Raw genomic sequence first — 14,384 nt, 5'->3', positions numbered from 1 at the left:
AGCATATAAAAAATAATAAAAACATCAGACAGCAGCGAGATCTGAGACACAGAGAAGGAGGTACAGTAATACCGGTAGGTTACAAGGGCGGCCAGGCGGGTAAAGGGGTGTGTTTTTCTGAGCCACTCTACCATATCTCTTTTTTCCATACTCCGGACACCTGTAGCTTGCTCCGCCCTTTCTCACAATCTATATCCAACTCTCTGTTCTTGGAGTGTGGGAGGAAACCGGAGTAACCAGTGGAATCTTACCCAAACACGGGAGGGAAGAACATACAAACTCTTTGTAGACGTTGTCCTTGGTAAGATTTATTCCCTGAACCCCTGGCATTTATTATCATTTTTACAGATAACTCTAAGACTTTTAGGCGCTTAGAAGTTGCTGCGAAGAATGTATCACAACTGTGATGTCTTAGCTGATTTCTTTTGATATCAAGCAAAGAGGCGAGGAGGTCTTAAAGGGGTACTCCAGTGAAAAGATTTTTCCCAGTAATTGAAACACATAACTTTGTAATATGCTTCAATCACCTATCTGCCCCCCTTCCTTATCTTTTGCCCCCTCAATCCCCCACCAGGAAGTGAAGTAAACTCATACATACTTGCCTAATGACTGTTGACCCAAGGCTGCTCTGTGGCAGCCATTTTGTGACTATGACATCATTAAGAGGGAAACTGGTCTAAGCCCTGTTAGGCCAGCCTCTCGTTGTCAGATGACTCAGGTTGCTCAGCTCTGATTGGCTGAACAAGCTGTAAGCTGTCTAACAGTTTTACAGAGTCAGTTAGACATCACAGGAGACAAAGTGCATCATGGGAAACGGCAAACCAGGGAGTGAAGAAAAAATGAAGAAAAATTTTAATGGAGGCAGACTCCGGAGGGATGGTATGTGTAAACACTATGTTTATGATTAATTGATTGATTTTTTTCTTTATCAAAGCCGGAGTACCCCTTTAATATCTGATCATCTAAAGAATACAGAGAAAAAGTCTGAATAGCAGCATTTACTTTTTTTTTTAGATAACATGGAATCATAGAACCCAGTTCCTATGTAAGACTAAGGGTTGGTTCACACTGCGTTATTGCAATCCGTTTAACGGATCCGTTTTTTTTTAACGATCAAAAAAGTAGTGTCAACAGTACTTTATTGTGCGTAAAAAAAACGCATTCGTTTTGATCCTTTTTTTTTTTTATAATGGAAGTCAATGGAAAAACGGATAAAAAAACGGATGCACACAAATGCATCCGTTATTTGCAAATCTGTTTTTTTTTTTTTTTTTTTTGCAAAAACGGATCCGTTAAATGGATGCTGAAAACGCAGTGTGAACCTAGCCTTACCAACATAACACGTAAATAATGACACCGACACTATTATAGGGAACATGAGGCCGCAATGTTTATTTATGAACCCAAAAACACATTAACCTAATAAAAACATCAATTTATTTCAGCCTGCCTAGGATTATGCTGGTCAATTAATCTCTATGGGGGCCATCAAATACTTCCCCACACGCACACACCCATCCATAACAATGTGTGGCTTCAGCCTCACACTGCTAATTCTCTCCATAACATTCATCCATCTAAGGTTAACATAACCAAACCAGTGGATAGCTACGTCATCTGGATCAAACCCCAAATTATCTGTATAAATTCTACTGTCAGCTCAGCACAGGTCTCCTGTATCCATTGTTTCAGGTGCCCCACACCCGGGACCTTCATGGGTTTCTTCTGCGGTATTGCTCTTGGTGTCTCAAGAGTGGGAGAAGAGAATCACGTTGACAATTCAACACAATGAGCATCACTTTGAGCACGTCCTTTAGCAGGTTACTGTCGTAGCTCCATGTCACAAACGTGTCAATAATTCGATAATGAATAAAGCTATGTTAAAAATAGGCGCACCGTTGTTTTTCTTTTGCAATTCTCTATGTGTTTGATGTGTCACATGACCCTCTTCCCATTGAAAAACCTAACGTTAAATCCAAAATGGCAGCTTTGCAAATGATTACCCGGCCTCAAATGTTTTTCCCCTCACATGTACTAACGGTAAGGTGATATCAGCAGCAACTTTCACTTTATCAGGGTGTATCCATACTCATGGCTCACCCTGTATAATCACCCCAAAAACTAACAGTATCCCCTACTAAAGGCAATGGGGCACTCCTGTTAGGAGCAGTCAACTCTTCCAATCTAAGAGCTGCAAAAAAGGCCAATACACAAGCCAATCTAAAGAGTTTATTCTCAAAAGTTGACATAATGCTTGCGGTTTTATTAGTATAGCACCAACTGATTCCGCAGAACTTTACAGAGTTTGTCAGTTTTGGTCCCTGTCCCCATTAGGGCTCACAATCTAATTTGCCTATCTGTATGTTTTAGGTGTGAGGGGAAACCGGAGTACCAGGAGGAAACCCATGCAAACACGGAGAGAACATACAAACTCTTTGCAGATGTTGCCCTTGGGTTGAACCCAGGACCCCAGCGATGCAAGGCTAAAGGGCTAACCACTGAGCCACCGTGCTTCCCAACATACAAATGCAATCTAAAGCCGTATTCACACACTCCCTGTTCTGCACGGAACTTGGACGAGGAAGAGAGTCCTCCCCTCGCCCGGGCAACATATGTGATTCTGGAAGTGGGGGAACTGTATGAATATGCGCCGCGTTGTCTGACTAAGGACTCTATTACATGGGAAAATTATCGTGCACAAAATCGTTATATCGTTTGAATTTAAACGAAAATCGATTCACGTGTGTGCATTTTTAAGCCAACCATAAAATCATCGCTAATTGTTCGCTAATTGCACACATGGTTCATTCTTTTGCTGGAATCAGAAGGAGTAACCAATCGTAACTAAAGACTATCGCTCTGTTATTGTGAACATTTTCAGGTCGTTCCCAAAATCTCTCGTTTGTGATCATTTATCGGTAATCAGTAACTGTTAAAAATGGCTTCCTCTAATAGGACCCTGATGGTGCGTTTACACAGAGAGATTTATCTGACAGATTTTTGAAGCCAAAGCCGGGAATGGAATTGAGGAGAGGATAGATCCCAGTATTTCCTTTATGACCGGTTCTCTGTTTATAGTCTGTTCCTGGCTTTGGCTTCAAAGATCTGTCAGATAAATCTCTCTGTGTAACGTACCATAAGGGAACTATTTCACTGAGCAATAATCGTCCGATTCTTGTTCTGTGAAATAGAAAAAAACGATCATCCGATGACAATGATCATTGGCTGATGGTTGGTTTAGGTTTGGACCTAAAACGTGCCTCACTATAAGTAATAGCGGTGCGTGGCCGACGATTGCCCAAACACCTGACACCTTACCTCTCCCTGCTCCTGGTTCTTCTCTCCTGTGCTCCGCAGCTTTCTGGTCCCATCAGCTGCAGCAATTAGGTGGCCTGCCAGCTGACAGGCCTCTCAGATAATCACAGGCCGTGGAGGACCAGGAACCTGCGAAGCACAGGAGAGAAGACCAGGAGCAGGGAGAGGTGTCAGGTGTTAATGATGTCTATGCAGCGCTTACTGCCCGATTATCAGGCCGTCTAATAGGCCCAGTAAACATGCGCCAATCTAGCAGATCGACGCTAGATAAGCAGATAAGACTTACTCGGAGTGTAATAGTCGTACCTCTTCCTAGTACAAACTGTTGGTAAAATAAATCTGAGGGAGGAAGTATTGGCTACTTGCCATGGTAAGTTATTTGATGCTTAACAAGATGTGAATTCCGAGTAAACCGTTTGCCACATTCTAAACATGAGAATGGCTTCTCTCCTGTGTGAATTCTCTCATGTTTCTTAAGAGTTGTATGCCGAGCAAAACGTCTCTCACATTCTCTGCATGAATAGGGCTTTTCCCCCGAGTGAGTTCTTTCATGGTGAACGAGATGTAATCTCTGGGTAAAACATTTCCCGCACATTGAACATGAAAATGGCTTCTCTCCTGTGTGAATTCTTTGATGTATGACCAGATCTGATTTATTAATGAAACATTTCCCACATTCTGAACACAGAAATGGCTTCTCCCCTGTGTGAGATTTATGATGTCTAAGAAGATTTGATTTCTGAGTAAAACTTTTGCTACATTCTGAACATGAGTATGGCTTCTCTTTTGTGTGAGGTATTTCATGTTTAACGATATGCGATTTAACAGTAACATTTTTCCCATATTCTGAACCTGAAGATAGTTTTTCCTCTTTCACAGATCTTTCATGTATAACACCCCCTCTGTGACTTATATTTTGCCTTGTAGTCTGGGATGAATGAGAAGACAGAACCTGCTCAACAGAATAAGATGACAGATCTTCCCTGTGAAGGGCTGAGGGTATATTTGGGAAAAGGTCTTGCTCTCTGTATGTATCTTGTGTGATCACATGACCAGCAGCATCAGGATCTGAAGACATTGGATATCCTGGGCTCCTGGTACCGCCATCTGCCAAGAATAAATAACACACATTATAATCTTTAAAAATGTACTGATATTTTATAACATTTCTTACAATTTTAGTTCAAGTTCCATACTTCTAGTGCTGAGAACTACCAGAACTGTCCCTCCCATGTTGCCTTTTCCTCTTCCACAGCACTCCTACCAGTTCTGTGCTCAGAGCAGCTGTAGAACATTCTGACTGCTCCTCTTCCTGTGGCATTGTTCCGCTTAAAGTAGAAGTCTGGTGAAGATTTTATATTGTATATTGTATTGTCCCCCAAAAGTTATACAAATCACCAATATACACTTATTACAGGAAATGCTTATAAAGTGCTTTTTTCCCTGCACTTACTACTGCATCAAGGCTTCACTTCCTGGGTAACATGGTGATGTCACTTCCTGGATAACATGGTTATGTCACTTCCTGGAATGTGTGAGTGTTCTCTGCATTTAGTGTTCACTGGGCGATTACCTGTAGTGATGTCCTCCTTATACTGCTCATTACTGCTGTCATCTGTCTCTTCTTCTTTTACTATTATGTCTAGAGCATTATTGTTTATACCATCTTCCTCATTCATTAGCTGCAAATAAATATTGTAAAAGTCATCAGACAGTAGGAGAAGTCAGGTGGGATGTACACATCATAGGGAACATCTCCATCTACCTGATCCTCATCCTGTGGGAGAAGAGGACGGGGACATCTCTCTGGTGCTGTTCTCTTACTGGATCTGACTGGAGGGAACACATACAGAGACTGAATTCATTCTTTCCATCCAGATAATACAGAGAGGAGGTGTGTATATAGTCCTGTCTATTACCTGCTGATGGGAGGGGCTGCTGATCCTCCAGCATCACATCCTTGTACTGATCCTTGTGTCCTTCTACATACTCCAACTCCTCCATGGAGAAATAGACCGCCACGTCCTGACACCTTATAGGAACCTGACACACACAATGATCACACAGTCATCCCCCCACCCCTCCAGTGGTGTTACTGTATAATGTCCCAGCATTCCCAGCAGCCCCAGTCTCACCTCTCCACTCAGCAGCTCCACCATCTTGTTGGTGACTTCTAGGATCTTCTCTTCCTCCATTTCCTCATGTATCAGGGCCCCCGGGATTGGGCTCAGGGTTCTTCCCCATCCTTCACACCCAGGGGCCCCACAGCGCCCACTAGAGGACTTCTTGACTACTGTGTAATCCTGTGTATGGAGAGACGCATTACTATCACTCCATCCATTCCCAGAATCCCTCACCTCTCCAGTCCTATCCATCTGTTATTCCATAGATAAGAATGATGTCATGATGACATCACTCTCAGAATCCCTCACCTCTCCAGTCCTATCCATCTGTTATTCCATAGATAAGAATGATGTCATGATGACATCACTCTCAGAATCCCTCACCTCTCCAGTCCTATCCATCTGTTATTCCATAGATAAGAATGATGTCATGATGACATCACTCCCAGAATCCCTCACCTCTCCAGTCCTATCCATCTGTTATTCCATAGATAAGAATGATGTCATGATGACATCACTCCCAGAATCCCTCACCTCCCCAGTAAGCAGGAAGAGTATGTGTAGGGTGAGGGTTATTATCCTCTCGGCCATCTTGTCTCTGTCTCTCTCCATGGTTGATGGGTCGGTCTCTTATATAGAAGATATCAGCAGAGGATCCTGGAGTGTTGGGAGATGAATGGAGAGAAGATGAGACAGAGTAAATATATCTGGTAACTCCACAAGCAGTAATATTACTGATCCCGGACGGTGAACGCCACAAACAAAACAAATACCCAATACCAGAATTGCAGTTTTTTGGTCACATGACTAGGAGGATATAATTAAATTTCTTTTTCAAGGTATACTTTATAAGTATAAAACATGAGAAAAACTAAATCACGTATCACTATAATTACACAACCAATCTGCTTTAGTGTATAAACACACACGCGATACGCAGCAAATTAGATCTAAATAACTGAACACAGCATCAAATCAGCTGCGTATCTGCTGCGTATACGGTGTGTGTGTTTGTACCCTTACTGTCTGTTTCACCTTCAAATCTTTTTCAATTTCACCGCACAAATAATTTTTTTTCCTTTCACATACATAGAAGACAGAGATTATGGATGAGTAAAAAGTAACAGAAAATAAATAAATCATTCGCACAGATTTATCAGTATTTAAAATAACCAATCACATCTCAGCTTTCATTTTACAAGAACGCTTAGCTGGGCTGTGATTGGTTGGTATGGGAAACAGAGGGAACCTTACTATAATGGAACTGGATAAATCTCCTTTGTCTTTATGGCTGAATACAGTCCAGTCCTGAAGGGGTTAATCCTCCCGCTGTCCCCCAGCTCCTTCCCTCCACCTGCAGAGCTGTACAGGAGCCGTGTGCTTCCAGGACCTGCCATGATGTCACAGTCATGTGATCAGTCACATGGAGGAGGAGTCACATGGTCAGGGGCCATGCTGCTGCTGCTGCCACAGCTATACCGCTCATCTGCTATATCTCTACTAATAATCCCCTAATATACTGTACTGCTGATCCTACTACTACAACCCCTAATCTACTATACCGACTGCCAGACATGACCAAGGTTTCCCAGTTGAGAGAAGCTGGATGGCCGTCTAGGCTGTTCTGTAAGGAGATATTGGGAGTAATGATTGTATGACGGCAGAATACATGGTGAACAGGAGATTTTCCGTATTACTGACACCTCCAGGAATATCAACCCTATTTGTGTCATTAGCAAATAGACAAACTTTACCTACCAACCCTTCTCCTATATCACTATCCTTACCTACCAACCCTTCTCCTATGTCACTATCCTTACCTACCAAACCTTCTCCTATGTCACTATCCTTACCTACCAACCCTTCTCCTATGTCACTATCCTTACCTACCAAACCTTCTCCTATGTCACTATCCTTACCTACCAAACCTTCTCCTATGTCACTATCCTTACCTACCAAACCTTCTCCTATGTCACTAACCTTACCTACCAAACCTTCTCCTATGTCACTATCCTTACCTACCAATCCTTCTCCTATGTCACTATCCTTACCTGCCAAACCTTCTCCTATGTCACTATCCTTACCTACCAAACCTTCTATGTCACTATCCTTACCTACCAACCCTTCTTCTATGTCACTATCCTTACCTACCAACCCTTCTCCTATGTCACTATCCTTACCTACCAACCCTTCTTCTATGTCACTATCCTTACCTACCTAACCTTCTCCTATGTCACTATCCCTACCTACCAAACCTTCTCCTATGTCACTATCCTTACCTACCAACCCTTCTCCTATGTCACTATCCTTACCTACTAACCCTTCTACTATGTCGCTATCCTTACCTACCAACCCTTCTCCTATGTCACTATCCTTACCCACCAACCCTTCTCCTATATCACTATACTTACCTACCAAACCTTCTCCTATGTCACTATCCTTACCTACCAACCTTCTCCTATGTCACTATCCTTACCTACCAATCCTTCTCCTATGTCACTATCCTTACCTACCAACCCTTCTCCTATGTCACTATCCTTACCTACCAACCCTTCTCCTATGTCACTATCCTCACCTACCAACCCTTCTCCTATGTCACTATCCTTACCTACCAACCCTTCTCCTATGTCACTATCCTTACCTACCAACCCTTCTCCTATGTCACTATCCTTACCTACCAACCCTTCTCCTATGTCACTATCCTTACCTACCAACCCTTCTCCTATGTCACTATCCTTACCTACCAAACCTTCTCCTATGTCACTATCCTTACCTACCAAACCTTCTCCTATGTCACTATCCTTACCTACCAAACCTTTTCCTATGTCACTATCCTTACTGGAGTAACCCACTAGGGAGGTAGATGTTAGCGGCACCCGGGCTGCCACTGTTAGATGTTATGGTCACGGTATTGGCACAAGGGTGCTGGGCTAGGCCACGGGAACTTGAGCAGGCGGGACCCCAGGACAATTCTTCGTTGCCCTTAGTAAGGGCACAAATAACTAGACCAATGCCAGGGTTCAGAAACAACGGGAGTTGTGCGTTTATTAACACGGTGGTTGTCAATAGCAACAGTCTCTCTGGATACAACCAGGAATAGGCAGGCTTGAATATAACTGAGAAGATGGGTGATGTTGCAACAGGCCGTAGTGTGATAGTGTCACTCTGGTTAGAAGGAATCTTAACGGAGGATGAGGGTGGTAGTTCCCTGAGAATGATACTGGGTAGGATGACACTGAAGAGAATACTTGCTGTTAGCGATGAACTGAGGGTAGCGACTTGAGGATATACCCAGATCTGAAGTAGAAGGAAGAATTTTGAGGATGAGACTAGTCAGGACTGGACCGGAATCTGTCTCTGAGGTAGTTGAGAGGATCACACTAGGTTGCGGCCTTGCTTGAGGACCAGCAGAGAACACGTCCTTCCCTCTTGAAGGTAGAGGGAGGATACACACAACCTTCTCCCTTGGAAGCGGGGAGAAAACTCTGCAACTGGAAGGGAAGTGACTAACTGACCCCAGCCAAAAGCTTGACGGCTATTGAGGTTACTATGGCAGCTGGGGAGAGTCACGTGACACTAGGCCGTTTGCATCATCACACCAGGTGACATGGAAACACATACAAATGAATATACATAGGAGAATATGAAGAATAGCAAACTTGAACAATGGGGGGCGCAATACAAGCTGAGCTCTTTGCAGTGGCCATTAACCCTTTCCAGTACTTACAGGCAATAGTATACATATATATATATAGAACTTTTCCTGTACTGGGACCCTGCATTACCTACCAACCCTTTTCCTATGTCACTATCCTTACCTACCAAACCTTCTCCTATGTCACTATGCTTACCTACCAAACCTTCTCCTATGTCACTAACCTTACCTACCAAACCTTCTCCTATGTCACTAACCTTACCTACCAAACCTTCTCCTATGTCACTATCCTTACCTACCAAACCTTCTCCTATGTCACTATCCTTACCTACCAAACCTTCTCCTATGTCACTATCCTTACCTTCCAAACCTTCTCCTATGTCACTATCCTTACCTACCAACCCTTCTCCTATGTCACTATCCTTACCTACCAACCCTTCTCCTATGTCACTATCCTTACCTACCAAACCTTCTCCTATGTCACTATCCTTACCTACCAAACCTTCTCCTATGTCACTATCCTTACCTACCAAACCTTCTCCTATGTCACTATCCTTACCTACCAAACCTTCTCCTATGTCACTATACCTTACCTACCAACCCTTCTCCTATGTCACTATCCTTACCTACCAAACCTCCTATGTCACTTTCCTTACCTACCAAACCTTCTCCTATATCACTATCCTTACCTACCAATCCTTCTCCTATGTCACTATCCTTACCTACCAACCCTTCTCCTATGTCACTATCCTTACCTACCTAACCTTCTCCTATGTCACTATCCTTACCTACCAAACCTTCTCCTATGTCGCTATCCTTACCTACCAACCCTTCTCCTATGTCACTATCCTTACCTACCAAACCTTCTCCTATGTCACTATCCTTACCTACCTAACCTTCTCCTATGTCACTATCCTTACCTACCAAACCTTCTCCTATGTCACTATCCTTACCTACCAACCCTTCTCCTATATCACTATCCTTACCTACCAATCCTTCTCCTATGTCACTATCCTTACCTACCAAACTTTCTCCTATGTTACTATCCTTACCTACCAATCCTTCTATGTCAGTAACAAACATAATAAAAATATAAGGATCCAGAACAGACCCTTGTGGTAACCATTCTCTGTTTGGAATATGTACCATTAACAGCAACCCTCTGATATCTATCCTTCAGCCAACAACAAATCCACTGAACTATTCAGTCCAATTTCCTGTAACTTCTGTATCAGCTCTTTATGGGGGAACTGTATCCAGCACTATTGTGACATAATCAAAGAAATCAATGAGATTAGTCTTACATTATCTGCCCACAGTAAAGCCATGCTGGTTTGGATCCATAAAACTGTTGATTCTTCAGTGATCCATTATCTTCTTTTTTAGAAGAAGTTTCCATCATTTTTACTACTACAGATGTTAAGCTAACTGGCCTGTAGTCACTGGCCTCTTCTCTACTTCCCTTCTTGTGGATGGGTATAACATTGGTTGTTCTCTTATCATCAGGAACATCTCCTGTTAGGAGGGATTGATTATACAGATCTCATTAGAGTTTGAATAAAGGAAAGGGCTTGTTGGGGTTACTCACTGCTAGAATCTGGCAAGGAATATGGGCCCTATTATACAGGACAATTATTGTGTGAAAAGGAAGGATGCACGGTTATAAAATTAAAGTGGACAATAAATTGATATAGAACATTAGTGAAACAAAAAAAATGACGTGCATGGTCGGATATAAGAGGCAGTGGGATAATACTGGTCGGATATAAGAGGCAGTGGGATAATACTGGTCGGATATAAGAGGCAGTGGGATAATATTGGTTGCATATAAGAGGCAGTGGGATAATATTGGTCAGATATAAGAGGCAGTGGGATAATACTGGTTGGATATAAGAGGCAGTGGGATAATACTGGTCAGATATAAGAGGCAGTGGGATAATACTGGTTGGATATAAGAGGCAGTGGGATAATACTGATTGGATATAAGAGGCAGTGGGATAATACTGGTTGGATATAAGAGGCAGTGGGATAATACTGGTCAGATATAAGAGGCAGTGGGATAATATTGGTTGGATATAAGAGGCAGTGGGATAATACTGGTCGGATATAAGAGGCAGTGGGATAATTCTGGTTGGATATAAGAGGCAGTGGGATAATACTGGTTGGATATAAGAGGCAGTGGGATAATACTGGTTGGATATAAGAGGCAGTGGGATAATACTGGTTGGATATAAGAGGCAGTGGGATAATACTGGTTGGATATAAGAGGCAGTGGGATAATACTGGTTGGATATAGGAGGCAGTGGGATAATACTGGTTGGATATAAGAGGCAGTGGGATAATACTGGTTGGATATAAGAGGCAGTGGGATAATATTGGTTGGATATAAGAGGCAGTGGGATAATACTGGTTGGATATAAGAGGCAGTAGGATAATACTGGTTGGATATAAGAGGCAGTGGGATAATACTGGTTGGATATAAGAGGCAGTAAGATAATATTGGTCAGATATAAGAGGCAGTGGGATAATACTGGTCAGATATAAGAGGCAGTGGGATAATACTGGTCAGATATAAGAGGCAGTGGGATAATACTGGTTGGATATAAGAGGCAGTGGGATAATACTGGTTGGATATAAGAGGCAGTGGGATAATACTGGTTGGATATAGGAGGCAGTGGGATAATACTGGTTGGATATAAGAGGCAGTGGGATAATACTGGTTGGATATAAGAGGCAGTGGGATAATACTGGTTGGATATAAGAGGCAGTGGGATAATACTGGTTGGATATAAGAGGCAGTGGGATAATACTGGTTGGATATAAGAGGCAGTGGGATAATATTGGTTGGATATAAGAGGCAGTGGGATAATACTGGTTGGATATAAGAGGCAGTAGGATAATACTGGTTGGATATAAGAGGCAGTGGGATAATACTGGTTGGATATAAGAGGCAGTAAGATAATATTGGTCAGATATAAGAGGCAGTGGGATAATACTGGTCAGATATAAGAGGCAGTGGGATAATACTGGTCAGATATAAGAGGCAGTGGGATAATACTGGTTGGATATAAGAGGCAGTGGGATAATACTGGTTGGATATAAGAGGCAGTGGGATAATACTGGTTGGATATAAGAGGCAGTAAGATAATATTGGTTGGATATAAGAGGCAGTGGGATAATACTGGTCGGATATAAGAGGCAGTGGGATAATATTGGTCAGATATAAGAGGCAGTGGGATAATATTGGTCAGATATAAGAGGCAGTGGGATAATACTGGTTGGATATAAGAGGCAGTGGGATAATACTGGTTGGATATAAGAGGCAGTGGGATAATACTGGTTGGATATAAGAGGCAGTGGGATAATACTGGTTGGATATAGGAGACAGTGGGATAATACTGGTTGGATATAAGAGGCAGTGGGATAATACTGGTTGGATATAAGAGGCAGTGGGATAATACTGGTTGGATATAAGAGGCAGTGGGATAATACTGGTTGGATATAAGAGGCAGTGGGATAATACTGGTCAGATATAAGAGGCAGTGGGATAATACTGGTTGGATATAAGAGGCAGTGGGATAATATTGGTTGGATATAAGAGGCAGTGGGATAATACTGGTTGGATATAAGAGGCAGTGGAATAATACTGGTCAGATATAAGAGGCAGTGGGATAATACTGGTTGGATATAAGAGGCAGTGGGATAATACTGGTTGGATATAAGAGGCAGTGGGATAATACTGGTTGGATATAAGAGGCAGTGGGATAATACTGGTCAGATATAAGAGGCAGTGGGATAATACTGGTTGGATATAAGAGGCAGTGGGATAATACTGGTTGGATATAAGAGGCAGTGGGATAATACTGGTTGGATATAAGAGGCAGTGGGATAATACTGGTCAGATATAAGAGGCAGTGGGATAATATTGGTCAGATATAAGAGGCAGTGGGATAATACTGGTCAGATATAAGAGGCAGTGTGTCATCTATTCTGGGAAAAATACTGGGGAAAAAGTGGAGATTGCATTGAAGAAGAAAAGGGTCATGAAGGAAAAGATACGTTTGAAGATGCTATAATGGGAGAGGTAAAAGAAAGAGAAAGGAAAATGGTTTGGTGGTAAAGGTTCTCTGCTATGCAAAACTAGATATTCTAAGAAAATGGAGAGATGAATGATGCAGGTAAATTTTTGAAGAAAATGTGAATGGATAGCAGTTAAAGTGTACCTGTCGTTTTGTGAAAAAAAAAATAAAAATTTATACATACATAGTGCTACCTTAGGTTAGGCTCTGTGCAAATTTTGGCAAAAATCTGCAGCTCCTGAGCCCCAATATTCCCCTGGATGTGCTGCTCACTGATTTTTCATCAGCCATTACTGGGGGGCGTGTACTTTCCTGAAGTGAAGTAGCTTGTCTGTCTCACATGAACGCGCACAGCTCTGGCGTGAAGCCCCGCCCCCCATGTGACAGCAGCCAATCAGCTTCATCCCACCTTGTATTACTCTCCTCTATGTTTTCTATAGCTGTTTATTAGCAGAGAGGAGGACAATACAGGGTGGGATTCTCTCATTGTGATAATAAAACATTCTCCCACCCTGTACTGTGGTCCTTTTTGTTATCCACAGCTTTATAAATGCTCCGAGACAGCTGAGATCATGGTATAACCCACCCCCCTGCTAACAACCTCAAATGAACTGCTCCCTGCCTGAAGCCCCGCCCTCCACATGCCGGAATCCAACCAGCATCAGCCCACTGTGTATTGCTGTCCCCTATGTTTTCTTCAGCTTTATAACACAGAGGAGGACAGTCTTTCAATATGGTAAATATACTTTCCCCCATGCCCCCAACCCTAGAAAAACGATTATTTTCTGCCCAAAACAAATGATAAGACTTTTAGTTTATAGTATGCTTCATCTGGGTTTAGGGAGGAATTGGATCTGAAATTGGATCTGCTGAGAGCTGCTCCTGCCCGATCTCTCTCTTACATACAGACACAGCAGCAGCTTAGGGAGATCGGGCAGGAGAAGCTCTAATCAGTCACTTACATACATCAGCAGCGGCTTAGGGAGATCGGGCAGGAGCAGCTCTAATCAGTCACTTACATACATCAGCAGCAGCTTAGGGAGATCGGGCAGGAGCAGCTCTAATCAGTCACTTACATACAGACCCAGCAGCGGCTTAGGGAGATCGGGCAGGAGCAGCTCTAATCAGTCACTTACATACAGACCCAGCAGCGGCTTAGGGAGATCGGGCAGGAGCAGCTCTAATCAGTCACTTACATACAGACCCAGCAGC

At 42.7% G+C, this 14,384-nt stretch overlaps 2 protein-coding genes across 4 annotated transcripts in view; both read right to left on the bottom strand.

The window, feature by feature from the left end:
* The window catches only part of LOC138786703 (zinc finger protein 665-like), a 130,879-nt gene extending 125,734 nt beyond the window's left edge, over positions 1 to 5,145 (bottom strand). The window contains exon 1 of the mRNA XM_069963690.1: positions 5,081 to 5,145. The gene's annotated coding sequence lies outside the window, so the exon portion shown is untranslated. The remainder of the gene's footprint in view (positions 1 to 5,080) is intronic.
* LOC138786713 (zinc finger protein 585A-like) overlaps positions 1 to 14,384 on the bottom strand; it is a 73,934-nt gene that overhangs the window by 16,838 nt on the left and 42,712 nt on the right. For 2 of the 3 annotated variants that reach the window (XM_069963713.1, XM_069963712.1), the window contains exon 4: positions 5,081 to 5,148. The exons of the other annotated variant lie outside the window; for it this stretch is intronic. In XM_069963713.1, the coding sequence (XP_069819814.1) occupies positions 5,081 to 5,148 (68 nt within the window). The remainder of the gene's footprint in view (positions 1 to 5,080; positions 5,149 to 14,384) is intronic. 3 annotated transcript variants of the gene reach the window in all.

Source organism: Dendropsophus ebraccatus, chromosome 3, assembly GCF_027789765.1.
Source record: "Dendropsophus ebraccatus isolate aDenEbr1 chromosome 3, aDenEbr1.pat, whole genome shotgun sequence".
NCBI lineage: Eukaryota > Metazoa > Chordata > Amphibia > Anura > Hylidae > Dendropsophus > Dendropsophus ebraccatus.
The sequence above is the reverse complement of the archived record's forward strand: the minus strand, read 5'-3'. Positions and strand labels throughout refer to the sequence as shown.